At 39.3% G+C, this 14,745-nt stretch overlaps 1 protein-coding gene across 2 annotated transcripts; it reads left to right on the forward strand.

Annotated features, from left to right (window-relative positions):
* The first annotated feature begins 561 nt into the window (after positions 1 to 561).
* On the forward strand, positions 562 to 8,757 carry slc25a38b (solute carrier family 25 member 38b). Of its 2 annotated transcripts, XM_034083453.1 has the most exons (9): positions 562 to 966; positions 1,266 to 1,355; positions 3,010 to 3,090; positions 3,934 to 4,058; positions 4,742 to 4,826; positions 5,057 to 5,236; positions 5,890 to 6,058; positions 6,761 to 6,924; positions 7,070 to 8,757. In XM_034083453.1, the coding sequence occupies exons 2-9, from the start codon at positions 1,341 to 1,343 to the stop codon at positions 7,190 to 7,192; spliced, it is 942 nt and encodes a 313-aa protein (XP_033939344.1). In that variant the 5' UTR covers positions 562 to 966; positions 1,266 to 1,340; the 3' UTR covers positions 7,193 to 8,757. The 2 variants fall into 2 exon arrangements, with proteins under 2 accessions (XP_033939344.1, XP_033939351.1); XM_034083460.1 differs by lacking the exon at positions 3,010 to 3,090.
* Positions 8,758 to 14,745: the final 5,988 nt, after the last annotated feature.

Below are 14,745 nucleotides of genomic sequence, written 5' to 3' on the forward strand. Positions count from 1 at the left end.
CTCTTCTGTGAGTTAAATCAATTTAAGTTGTTGACTGAAAGGATAGGTCTTTATGTTTTTCTAAGCTGTTTTAAAACAACACTTTCAAACGTATACATTATCATTCATCTTGTCTAATAGCTGTGTGAAGAAAAATAAGACTTCTCGAGGACTGACATTGAACAACAGCGCCGCCCTGGGGCCACTGTAGGAAGGGCATTGAATACAAGAAAAAAAAATACAGAACTCCAAAAAACATTTTATTTAACCAGAAGATATAATAGACAACAATCAGACATTTTTACTGGGAGTCAATCAAATTATAGTCTCACTCTCCTAGCCAGTTGCAACACCCCACGGTAACACAAGGGAGGGAGGAAAGGAAATAATCAGCGCCGTAGGCTATAGGGCTCTGGAAATGATGGAGGTTTCTCGTGGAAAACCTAACCGCAAAATTAACACTTTCTATTATTATATTTCTATACTATATTTCTCTGTGCATTAACTATATAGTTCACATATCGGCTTATGTTATAACTAGTGAGTGTGTGCGTGCGTGTGTGCGCGTGCGTCGACCACTGGAGGTGAACTTTGTAGCTATGAGCTACCACTCGCAGCAGCACAGCAAGCAGCGATAACATCAGTCAGTCTCTGCTGTAGGACATTTATAACTGCGGACAAAACTGTATTTTTTACTAAAACAGATTTTAAGGCTCGACCCGTGTCAGGTCATTAACAGGTTTCGTTTTATTGAGGAAGAGAGCCAGACTTAAGTTAAACAAGTTACTAGAGTGAGCTGCTAGCTTTGACGTTAGCTAGCTGACGAGCTTTGCCAGAAAGTTGTGTTTTAGGCCATTTTAAGGTTGACTAAAACAAGACTATTCAGAAACGTATGCAGATAGTAAGAGTAAAAACTAAACATGGGGTTCCTGGAGCTGCCAGGTGTGACGATCACTTCCATCATCCCTTAACACACTTCAAAGTCAGGTAAGAAGAGCTAGCATGCTAAGTAAGCTAGGTAGCTAGTGAATGTGTTTTTTTCCCATAACAAAACTGTCTCTCATACTGGCAGCTTTTCGGATTTCATACTAACACGTCTCTAATTTTATATCTGACTAGTATTATGCCTGTCAATGTTAGCCTGTCCTGCGAGGCTCATGTCACCCTGCATGCACTTTAGCATACAGCTAATTAGCTAAACTAGCTTGCTGCTACAGCTCCTGTGAAACCACTTCATTGTTTTTGAAATGTGACATATGGCTGCTCTTTACTTTCCCAACGTTCAGTATCGTCGGGTGAAATTAACTAGCTCCAAAACGGCAGCACCAAGGGAGAAAGTGGAGCCAGCTTCCAGGTCAAAGATGGAGTTAGCAGCGGTGAGTGCCCTGCATGCTGCTGTTTGTTATGATTGTCATTATGCAGCCACTGTACTTACTCAATCTGTCAGTAAGAGGGTAAATTACCACCTTTTTTATTGGCATTTATGTATTCATCCAAGACAATAAAAGCAGTTAAAATACGATACGATAGTACTTACTTTTCAAATCGAGTGTCTTTCATCACACCAGCTCCATTTGCAACATCAACAAGGACAAATATTTAAGTCATGATACAAGGAAACATACATTTTTCATAACATTACAATCACTGAAGAGAAACATGCCCAAGATTTAGGAATGAACTACATTTGAGAATTGACTGGTGCACAAAAACATGCTTCTATCTATCTATATAATATCGTGGGAATCTCATCAATTTGATCTAACAATTCATATTCACTGTTCTGGACATGGTTTGTGTCGAGGAGGATGTTGTCGGCCAGCTAAATATTTTATTATGGCATGTTGATTCATTAACCCTCTCAAAAGGTTGACCTACAATGTTACAAGTTTGACTTTAAAGTGGTGGTCAAGCACGTGTATATATACTACCATGTAGTATATACTGTAGTAATACTACCATGTAGTATTACAATAGAGTAGAACACTCAGAATAACAGATGTAAAAAAACAAAATAAGAATATATAAAAAAGGAAAATGCTTTCAATTGTAATGCTTATCGTATGTGTGTTGTTGGGACCATACAATAATATTGTAATCGGCAGTAAAAAAAAAGAATCGACTTTAACCATTTGACTGTTGGACCAAGCTGCAAGTGTTGATTAATGATTGAAAATAAACAACCTGTCCAGCTGTATGGCACATCAGTTAAAACTACTATGTGAGAAATACTGAAAAAAAGTACAGTATGTGTGTATATCAATAATAATTATTATTATTTCAATAAATATGTCAATATGTAGTAAATATATTGACATCCTGATATTAAATTCCAAATGTATTTAACTATATATCAAAATTGTTACACAGTAAATAATAGAGATAATCAATTTAGAAATGTGTTTATGGATTAAGTCACTTGATTGAAGTGTCTCCTGTGAATTAAGTGCCTGACGAGAACAATTCAATATAATGACAACATGCTTATTAAAATCCAGCCTATTTATTCACAGGGCATTATGGAATCATGCAGGGTTTTATTCACTTGATTTTGCTGAATTGTTGATCCAGCACACACACACACACACACACACACACACACACACACACACACACACACACACCACACACACACACACACACACACACACACACACACACACACACACACACACACACACACACACACACACACACACACACACACACACACACACACACACACACACACACACACACACACACACACAGCCACTTCATGACTCATGCGGTTTGACAAAGATGCACTTTAGCAGTGAGCTTTACAGGGGGGGGGATACAGATGTGTTGGTGTGTCTCTGAAAGATAAAGACAGAAGCCCATAGAAAAACGAGGGCTGGATTAAGCTCCTGCTTTGGCGGTGAAAGGGGGGGGGGCAAAAGCAGGAGAAAGCCATTGTGGGTCGGAGAAGAAGAGAGGGGGATAGAATTGGGGGGAGGAAGGTTTTGGATAGAGATGGATGCTTATTTTACAATATGCTATTTGAAATAGCAGCTTCACAGAGAGAGGGAGGTGACAGAGGGAACAATGCAAGGGAAACCGGATTCTCAGAGCCGAGCCCCCGGCATAAAGGTAGGAGTGTGTGTATGTGTGTAGATATACTATATCTACATTCAACATATTGAACGTTGTGTCAAAAGCAGACAGCCTATTTATGGTGGTTTATTTATTTTTTTGTTTGTTGATGTAATTGTGTTTCTTGCATTATTATAAGCATTTAGTTTTCATCGTTTACTTGTTTTTTCTGTTTAACTGTTACCTTCAAATGTGTCTGTCCATGTTTGAGGCATGTAACCACAGATAATGTCTAGTCTCAGTTTAATTTTACCCAACTGTGTGTGTGTGTGTGTGTGTGTGTGTGTGTGTGTGTGTGTGTGTGTGTGTGTGTGTGTGTGTGTGTGTGTGTGTGTGTGTGTGTGTGTGTGTGTGTGTGTGTGTGTGTGTGTGTGTGTGTGTGTGTGTGTGTGTGTGTGTGGGTGTGTGTGTGTGTGTGTGTGTGTGTGTGTGTGTGTGTGTGTGTGTGTGTGTGTGTGTGTGTGTGTGTGTGTGTGTGTGTGTGTGTGTGTGTGTGTGTGTGGACTGTCTCTGCACATCTCCATCATTTGAACATGACCCATACTAGTATATTAACATTCAAATGTAAATCCTTTATATGTATATTAGATAACGTTCATTATTGTGTATGTGGGGCTTATTTCTGTATAATTATTTCTCTTCAACAAGAGGTGACCAATGCCAAGAAAGAAATGTGACTTAACCTTTATGTTTCTCTTTGCTTCATCCTCTTTCTCTGTAAATCCCCGCTTCCCCTTCCTTCCTGGTCCACTTTTTGGCATTTCTTTCACTCTCCCTTGTGTCCTCTTGTATTTCTTTCCATCACCCCTCTTTTGTAACTCTGTCTGTCATCATCCTCAGGCCCACCCAGCTCTCAAAGCCTTTATGTGTGGCTCTCTCAGCGGCACCTGCTCTACCCTACTCTTCCAGCCTTTGGATCTGATCAAAACACGACTGCAGACCCTGCAGAAAACTGCCAAGCCGGGGTGAGACTACACGCATGTAACACGCACACCATGTTTTTGGACAACATGCAAACACACACTACATATTTCATCTGCATGTCATTGGACGACTGTACATGTCCCCGCCAGGTCTTATCTTTCTTTTGCTATTCCTGACCTACTCACACACACACACACACACACACACACACACACACACACACACACACACACACACACACACACACACACACACACACACACACACACACACACACACACACACACACACACACACACACACACACACACACACACACACACACAACATGCTCCTCAGGGACACAATCCCACACAAACACACATGCACACACAAATACACAGCATGGGAGGGACACAATTTGCAATCATTGCTGTGCTGAATCTGCTGGTATGACCCATTTAGGGCAATTAGTCATACCAGCGTGTAATCAAACTGTCAGGCTCGGACTCTGCAATTGCTCCACTGGAAACAAGAATCGGAAATGTAAAAGGCTAAAAGTGGATTTTTTATTTAAACAGCAGGTGGAGGCCTTAGTTCACATTTTCAGAAGATAATATCTGTTAATTGGTTGTTTAATTGTTAATATCTGATTTATTTTTCACACCACAACAACAAATATTTTGTGTGCGTCTGAATGTATGTTCTTTCACACCTTCAAATGTTTTTAAATGTCATCCTGCAGGGCACCAAGGGTGGGGATGTTCAACGTTTTCATCAACGTTATTAGGACAGAGAAATTCTTCAGTCTGTGGAAAGGAGTTTCACCAGTGAGTAACTGAAGTTTTTCATTATTATTAAGAAATCTGCAGTCTCAAATGCTGTTGTTTTTAAGCCCCAGACCAACATTAGGCCAAAATAAATTGGTTCTTCCTTAAAAGAAGAAGAATTCATGTTCTGAATATCACTGGTGTTGGATTTTTATTTTTGAGCTAAAGCTACCATCACATTAAGCAAATATAAGAAATGCTTATGACTTCATTTTTTTCCTCTCTTCCAGTCATTTGTGCGCTGCATTCCCGGCGTGGGCATCTACTTCAGCACCTTCTACTCCCTGAAGCAGCACTACTTCCTGGAGCGCTCGCCCAACGCTGGAGAGGCAGTTCTGCTGGGAGCGGGGGCCAGAACCGTGGCTGGCGTCAGCATGCTGCCCTTCACTGTGATCAAGACGCGGTTTGAGGTGAGCGCGCGGCAGTTTCTTTACATACAGACAGACCTCAATATCAGACACATGTTTAAACAAGTGACAATAAATCCAGGAGAAGTATTTAATGAACACCACAAGAAAATAAGCTAATTTGTCTGGGGATATATGCTCGTTGAGTCTTATTTTGTAGTGATGTGCATGTAGTAACTGTTTCATAGTGACTATTTCAAGATACAGTATTCATCCCGGCTAAAACTGGGACACAAACTTCAATGAGCAAAGAACGCGAGAATCTTTTTAGATTTTCGAAAAAACGTCTGAAACGAGGCAAAAAGTAATAATACTTTTACTGCAGTAAAAACAGAAGTGGTTATTTAAAACAGTTTTGTAATTGAAAATAAAGTAGTAGTAACTTAAATCTCTTGTACTTCCTTCATCTTATGTCTTGTGGAGTTGGGCTTAGTTCTTGCTGACATGCCACTGTTTAGCCTTACATAACAAATGTTGTGAACAGTGAATCTTGGAAGTATCTGTGAGACCTTGTACCCAATAAATCACCCTTACACTAGGATCCATAAAAGAATGACCATCATCTACAACATGTAGTATACAGAGCACTCTTCTTTAACACTGTAACAAAGATATAATGAACCATATTAATTTTCCTTGTTCATACGTTGTTTTAGAGTGGCTGTTACAACTATGTGAGCGTGGCAGGGGCTCTGAAGAGTGTGTATGAGACGGAGGGAGTCAGGGCTCTGTTCTCAGGCCTGACTGCCACGCTGCTCCGAGACGCTCCCTTCTCCGGCATCTACGTTATGTTCTACAGCCAGGCCAAGAAGGCTCTGCCTGAAGGTGAGAGCACTGCATCAGCAAATCAAGATGGAGGTCATTAAAATGTAGAGCATGGTTTTCTCTAGCTGCAGGTAGTGAGTGCTGTCCTTGTACTGCAGAACATCATTCAAGTGTATAGTGAACGGTTTAGTGCTTTCCAATATTTGGCCTACAAAGGTTTCTGTGCCTATACTGTATGTCTTAAACCTAGACAAAAATGTATTTTCCCAGGTAGTCAGCAACACAACGTGGGTTGAATCCACCCGTTTTTATCTGCAAATTGCATTTTATAGTAAGTAAGTAAGTAAAACTTTATTTATATAGCACCCTTCTCAACACGGATGTACAAAGTGCTTTACAGTACAGTACACAATTCACAGTACAACTATAAAATGTAGAATAAAAGTCATATGATAAAACAGCAATAAAAGACAGCCACTGACTTCATATATTATACATTATATCCATGTCCTTTAAAAATGTAACTACTTCTTAATTTAATAATATTAGACATTTGTGTGTAATTATCATAATTGGCATATACAGTCTTGTACGTACAATTAAGTGTTATATGATGTTTCAATGAACATTTGTTCCTAATTTGAAGAAATCTGAATCTTTCAGAAGATTCAGATAGCATGTTGACCGCTGTTTTGATTTGTTTAATTACAACAACACGTCCAGAGCTCTATTGTTTGTTAAATATGTGTTTCCTTCTCTCAGAGGTGAGTTCGTCGGCCTATGCCCCGCTGGTGAACTTCAGCTGTGGGATGGCGGCGGGCGTCATGGCGTCGCTGGCCACACAGCCGGCAGACGTGGTGAAGACACACATTCAAGTCAGCCCGTCCCACTGGAGCACCACTAATGCTATCTGCTACATCTACAGGGTGTGTGCTCATTTAATTACCGCTGTACATTTTGATCTTACTGCATGTGAATGTTAATTAGAGAAAAGTCACACATATTCTTGTTGGCACGAAAGATGAAGTTTGACCATAACATACTGAAATGTCCTGCTCTGTTTTCTCTCAGGAGCACGGCATGGCCGGGTTTTTCCGCGGGGCCGTCCCGAGGTCTCTGCGACGCACACTGATGGCCGCTATGGCTTGGACTGTCTACGAACAGCTAATGGCTCGGATGGGCCTCAAATCCTGAAGAGCATCAGTGTTAAACAACACTGGATGGAATATGAGTGGATATTGATTCACATTATGTTCTCACTGAAGGCCCCATGACAGAAGAAACAAGGAGCTCGTAGAGACGATGAATCGGCACTCCCAAGATCTTTCAGAATAGGAACCAGGTGGATAAATGAGAGAGAGAGAATGCTGTGACTGAGTTATTGTTGATATTTTAAATGTTTGTGAAAATGTGCCTGTTTGTGTCTGTAAGTCTGAAATTGTGATGTAACACCTGACATGTCCACCTAGGGCTGAACGTTACACTCCCTGCTGTGAAATGAAATTATTCCTCATCTCACTATTTATGTTTTTTCTGGCTGCGGCTTAGAAAAGATTTCCCTTGACATTAAGGGGGTGTGATTGCTAGTGACTCAGCAGACTGCACCATACTGAGCCAACCGAAAGCAAATCACTGCAGAAGAGAGGGCTCCGGCCTCCGCCATATTTTAGGAACTTGCATGAGATTGACCAACCTTTCTTACTCACCAATTGTGAAGCAGGCTCAGACAATCATAGGTACTCACCCAGCTGCATTCTGGGAAGAAAATCACAATAAAGCCTTTATTGCAATGCTGCTTTAAACTGTGCCAACTTAAAGTTTAAACACACCTGTGATGCATTGAGCGACTCAGCATAGTCAAACCTGATGTGTGTTTTTTTTTTTTTAAAGGCTTAAGAGATGTAGCAGAACAAATATTCAGACCCGTGGCAGCATTTCAGTCGGTTCATGATTTTTGTAATTAAAATGCTTAATTATTTTTTGGGGGAGCATAAAAACACCAATGTTTACTTGTATTTAAGTAAGCACTTTAATAATTTGACCTCTTTTTATATACATTAAGTACATAAATAATGTAATTCCTGATTCACCTAATGTTATCATATTTGCAGAACATTTTACTCATAAGTAAAGCATTGCTTACTCAAGTGGTACAGAATATATCATATCAGTGCTGGAGTGAACCTTGACCTTTACCACCATCTTCCTGGCTTTGTACATATTTAACTAAATACGGTATTACAAATGAAAGTCCTATTTTTATGTTCATTGTACAGTCTGCCTTTCACTATAAACATTATTTATTGTAATTGATATAAAAAGAGGTGATATATTGAAAATGATGATTATGGTGTTGATAGAAGTAATGGAAAATCTCACAAGTAGAGGGAAAGACTTAACTTTATTTTGGAAAATGGATCATGACACAACACACTGAAGCTTTTATTGATAAGATGACAGAAAGGCTTCTAACGTCTGGGTGATCTGTGATGTAAGGAGGAAGGTTGTGAAGCAAAAATAACGACAGTAGTTTTCGGTGTTTACTGTGTAACACAAACGGTGTTTCTAAATGTGATGTAATTCATACATGGAAGTATTACCTCGTGGATAAACTTCATCATCTCTCCGTTGATCCTCTGTTGTGACTATATTGTTTATGGTCATTGTAGACATGTTGTCTGTGCATGTGTTTGCTCAGACAGACGCTGTGCCTGCCTGGTTTTTAAATGTCAATAAATTGTTCTCTTTTAAAAAGAAAATACATGGATTTTTCTTTATTTTGACATAAGAAAGAAAATTGACTTTGCATTCTGATGGATTTCTCTACATTTCTTGATAGCAACCGTCAAATCAACCATACCAAACAGTTTCAACCCGGTTAAGGAGAGCATGCATGTTACTTTAAAACATTGTCAGAGCCACTACACATTCATTTTGCACAGCCAAAACCACAAGCCATAATATAATATATATATATCTATGTATGTCAAATATATAGGCCTATATCATGTATTAAATATAAATGTTACACAAGAAATATATCAATGTTAAACAGTTATTGAGGTCTTAAAGCTCTATAGAATGTTTGTACTTTTTAAAATGGATTGGTTTGAATAATTATTAAATAATACATTCATTATTAATTATTTATCTTTTAATAAGCATTCTCACAACCTTTCAAATAATATTTGACAAAACAAGGTTGGAGGATTGTTAGATATCGACCCGGCACTTTAGTTTCTAAATTCACTTAAAATTCACACAGACGCAAACAAGATGCGAATTAAAGCTAAAATCACAAACAAAAACGTTGTCATGATACAATTGCCAGTTTTAGTATAAAGTTAAACTAAAGTCCTGTAAAAAGACGTGTATTATTTGGACTGAGCGTTTTCAAACAAAATCAAACATTTCACCTGCAGCTACTGCTAAAACCTGAAATATCATGAATGAGACCTAATAGCAGATGAAGTTGAGTTTTTCCTTGCAGTCCCAGTTCTCCCACAGTCCCTCTTTGGTTAAAGCTCCACAGCGTTTATATATTGGACACTGGTGGTCCTGGTCTCCTTGGGGCCAGGCCTCGTACTGCAGAGGGTCTCCATTCACCCACAGCCAGTGGTCCCCCAGGTAACGCAGGCCGATCCACACCCGGTCAGTGATATTGTCGTGCTTGATCTCTCTCAAGGCCAACAGGTGCTCGGTCTCAGAGGTCAGGCTGGTGAGTGCCGTGTGATTCTGTTTGCAGTGCAACATCGCCTGCTCCCAGGTCGCCTTGTACTCAGACACGATCAGATTGAAGCATAAAAAAGGAAAACGACGGGTTAGATGGACATTGTACCATCCATTAGTGCAGCTGGGAAAACAAGCAATAGCAACTGTCAACCAGTCTAAGTGAGCTGGTTGCCCACCAGCCCACGGTAAGTATGTTGCTTCTCCTCCTCCAGACCACATCCAGGTTGTTCCATTCATGTAAAGACCAACGAAGAAATAACCGCTCAGTTTCCCGATTGACGCATCATTTAGACTCTCTTCCTCCCATGGTGTAGTGATGGGGGTCAGATCAGTGTGATGATCTCTGCAATACTGTTGAGCTTCAGGCCATGTAGCGTAAATTGCTGGATAAACATGCTTTCCAATCTGCACAGGCTCAGACACACACACAATAAAGAGCATTTGAAAGAAGAACATCTCCATGGTGGTAAGAGATAATTGTAGAGACGAGTACAAGGTGTGATGTGTGGTCCCTCTGTTCTCCTGGTCAGTGAATGCCTCCTGCTGCTCAAGGAGTTGTTTTGCATATAAAGATATGCATATAGGGCAGGCCTACTTCAAAATGGGTTGAGAGAGACCATCGTTGAGACATAAACCATGTGATTAAAACATCATTGGTTCAACTATAGATGGGAACCTTTGATGCCTGTTAACTCTCTCTTCACATGTTCCCCAAAGAAAAAGGAGTTGTAGAAATCACACTAATGAAGCAAGCATTAAAGGTCCCATGTCATGGCCATTTCCACTGATCATAATTCCATTGTTGAGGTCTACTAGAATAGATTTATATTGTGCAATTTTCCAAACTCACATTGGTTTCTCACAGCATCTCTGTAAACTACGTGTATTCACTGAATTTCACTCTCTGCCTTTAACGGCTCGTTGTAGCTCCAATAGCTCCAGCCCCCACCCTCCCTCACAGTGTGCTCCGATTGGTCGGGACGTTGTGAATCGCGCTAAGCTCCGTGGAGGTGTTGTTTCATTGTTTAGCGATACACAGCCAAACACAGCCAAACTCATCCTGAGTAAGTCAATATATTGAGATAGCTAAGTCAATATATTGAGATAGTAAGTCAATATATTGAGACAGTAAGTCAATATATTGAGATAGTCAGTCAATATATTGAGACAGTAAGTCAATATATTGAGATAGTCAGTCAATATATTGAGATAGCTAAGTCAATATATTGAGATAGATAAGTCAATGTATTGAGATAGTAAGTCAATATATTGAGACAGTAAGTCAATATATTGAGATAGTAAGTCAATATATTGAGACAGTAAGTCAATATATTGAGATAGTAAGTCAATTATTGAGATAGTCAGTCAATATATTGAGATAGTAAGTCAATATATTGAGACAGTAAGTCAATATATTGAGATAGTAAGTCAATATATTGAGACAGTAAGTCAATATATTGAGATAGTAAGTCAATTATTGAGATAGTCAGTCAATATATTGAGATAGCTAAGTCAATATATTGAGATAGATAAGTCAATGTATTGAGATAGTAAGTCAATATATTGAGACAGTAAGTCAATATATTGAGATAGTAAGTCAATATATTGAGATAGTAAGTCAATATATTGAGATAGTAAGTCAATATATTGAGATAGCTAAGTCAATATATTGACTTACAGGATTTTTTTTCCTGTGGCGCTTCCATGGAAATGCGTAGTGCATGGACCGAGAAGGACAAACAAATCAACGTAACACTGTAATATTGCAGATCGACAACACAGATACGATTCTAATTTATTCATTTTATATACACTTTATTTATATAATTAAATCGATTTTTTGTTGTTTTATCTGAGTGTTCCATGCAGGCTCTGAATACATTGAAGGCCCTGACGGTTTGCCACTGATTGATTGTTGTGCTTTTATTTAGGTCTTAATGTGTGCATATGTATAAATGTGTCTGTTGATTGTGTATATATAGGTATATACATATTTTTATTTATATTTGTATTTTTGTATTCGGGATTGTGGGAAATAGTATTCGATCTCTCTGTCTGTAACTGCAGTTTGGCTTTTATCCATGTATTTTATACCTGTTGTGTTTATTTTATTATCTTTGCTTTTTAAAATGACTATTTTTAAATGCCTTTTTATAATGTGTTTCCACTGTATTTATTCTTAAATGTCTTTTATTTTATTATGTAAAGCACTTTGGGTTGCCGTGTGCTGAAAGGGGCTGAAAGCCAAGGTGTTGTATAAATAAACTTGCCTTGCCTTGCCTTGCCTTGTACACACACACTGAAAGATTGACAATAAAGTTGACTTTGACTTTGACCAGCACTCGCCAGAGGCAAATAAATCATGACACTAGTTTGCAATTCGTAAGCTGGAGTCAGTGAAGCGTCCTTGCATTTTCCTAAAGAATGATAAGCCCAGGTACATTATTTCCATTTCACCATCACCAGCAATTTGCTAAAGCTGGTCCATCCTCACAAACATGACCTGAGCCTGAGGGGAAAGTGTCACATTCAAATATCTGGGTCTCTTCAACAAATGTTCACCTGACCATTCAAATGAATTAAGGATTTCACAAAACAGCTGAACTCTTTCCATGGTTGGTTGTGACTTTCAGATCATAAGTTAACTCTCGATTCAACTGAATGATTTTGGTATCAAATATATATTCACTTTTGAGCGCGTTTATAAAAGACTGGACTATTTGTTTTGTTTATATTTTGGAAGATAAATTACTCCTCTGTTTTATTTGGTTATTGTGTTAATTTCCCCAAAACGACATCCCATTCCTATTAAACCCATTTGTTTGTAAGTCAGATAAGTTACACATCGCCTCCTGCATACAGTGCATTAGGCTGACCTTGTCAAAGGTCGTGTTGCCTAAAAATGTACTTTATTCCAGATGTTGTAATTTATGCAGTTACTGAGATTTGCAAAAAACATGTTCATTTGTTTCAGTATAGAAAAAAATACTTGTTATGCTTTGATTGCTTTGTTTGTTTGAACGTGCTTTTATTTCGACGGAGCTAATTTCACCAGCCTTCAGAGCTAATAGTTTATATGTCACCTCATGGTCACAACCATGGATGCATAAAGAGAACACAACAGTGACAACAAACTATATGTTAATAATTCAGAATCAGGCTTGGTACTGTGCGTAGCGGACCTGGGGCCTATACTACGAACCTGGTTCAACCTAACCTGGATATGTTTGAGTTAGCCGGTTGGCCTAATCCAAAACATACGCGCTCTCGCTAAACTGTACTACGACGCTGGTTATCAAGTGGATCGCTCAAACCAGCCGTGTCCTATCTAGTTAGGTGCGCGTTCACATGAAAGGGGTGGTATTTGGAGCATTCGACCAATCACAAACATGGAGAAGCGTACTGACAGCGCAGCGTCATACTTCCTGAATGAAAAGTGAACTTTAATACTAGTCAAAAATGAAGAAGTTAAACTTTAAACATCCATGACTTAAACACTTTATCCAGGATAAAAGCCACATAGCTGCACCTGCAAGGTGAATACAGCTGGCAAAAGAAAAAGTGTTTGAATGCGTACATTAACAGGTTTATGATATCACTGCCCCGTCTAAAACACGATCTGACTTCAATTACATTTGTCTCGAGTGTTTCGTCAACTTATGTGTTGCTTAAAATAATACTTCTGCATACAGTATGTGACACGGTGAGTGTTGCACGGCCAGATACGGCTCAGCTGACTCAGATAAGGAGATATATGATACATTATGAAGTGATATGCCGCGGACTGTACTTAATGTACTCTGATCCGGTTACTTATGTTGTGGCCGATATTTAAGTAAGCTTTCTTAACGCTAATGTTATAATAGTCAGATTGCTCTGAAGATGGAGGTGATATTCTATTCATGTTCACGTTCACACAGTCGGTGATTTTTGCCGGCCGTCTTTCCTGCGACGGCAGTTTTTCTGTATTTCCTTTCTCCTGTAATATGACTTGATCGCTTTAAACTCCGCACACTGAGCTCTGATTGGTCAGCAGGCGGTGCTTTCACTGAGTTGAGCTTTTAGCCTGCAACCTAACCTGGGGGGTATACTGCGAAGCAGGATTTTAGCTTAGCCGGCTAAATTCAGGGGAAACTCCGGCTTTCCGGTCATCCGAAGCTGGTTCTCTTTTTAGCAGGCTAGATCTCCATGGTAATATATGCTAAGCAGCTAACCTGGTCGGGACCAGGGGGGTATACTGCGAAGCAGGATTTTCGCTTAGCCGGCTAAATTCAGGGAAAACTCCGGCTTTCCGGTCCTACGAAGCTGGTTCTCTTTTTAGCATTCTAGATCTCCATGGTAATATATGCTAAGCAGCTAACCTGGTCGGGACCAGGTTAGGTTGCAGGCTAAGAGCTCAACTCAGTGAAAGCACTGCCTGCTGACCAATCAGAGCTCAGTGTGCGGAGTTTAAAGCGATCAAGTCATATTACAGGAGAAAGGAAATACAGAAAAACTGCCGTCGCAGGAAAGACGGCCGGCAAAAATCACCGACTGTGTGAACGTGAACATTAATAGAATATCACCTCCCATCTTCAGAGCAATCTGACTATTATAACATTAGCGTTAAGAAAGCTTACTTAAATATCGGCCACAACATAAGTAACCGGATCAGAGTACATTAAGTACAGTCCGCGGCATATCACTTCATAATGTATCATATATCTCCTTATCTGAGTCAGCTGAGCCGTATCTGGCCGTGCAACACTCACAGTGTCACATACTGTATGCAGAAGTATTATTTTAAGCAACACATAAGTTGACGAAACACTCGAGACAAATGTAATTGAAGTCAGATCGTGTTTTAGACGGGGCAGTGATATCATAAACCTGTTAATGTACGCATTCAAACACTTTTTCTTTTACCAGCTATATTCACCTTGCAGGTGCAGCTATGTGGCTTTTATCCTGGATAAAGTGTTTAAGTCATGGATGTTTAAAGTTTAACTTCTTCATTTTTGACTGGTATTAAAGTT

The sequence above is a fragment of the Pseudochaenichthys georgianus genome, chromosome 1 (assembly GCF_902827115.2).
Source record: "Pseudochaenichthys georgianus chromosome 1, fPseGeo1.2, whole genome shotgun sequence".
Taxonomy (NCBI): Eukaryota; Metazoa; Chordata; class Actinopteri; order Perciformes; family Channichthyidae; genus Pseudochaenichthys; species Pseudochaenichthys georgianus.

Coding starts and splice junctions, on each gene's coding strand:
- slc25a38b (XM_034083453.1), top strand. Junction 4,827..5,056: donor TGTGGAAAGGAGTTTCACCA/GTGAGTAACTGA, acceptor CCTCTCTTCCAG/TCATTTGTGCGCTGCATTCC. Junction 6,925..7,069: donor CTATCTGCTACATCTACAGG/GTGTGTGCTCAT, acceptor GTTTTCTCTCAG/GAGCACGGCATGGCCGGGTT.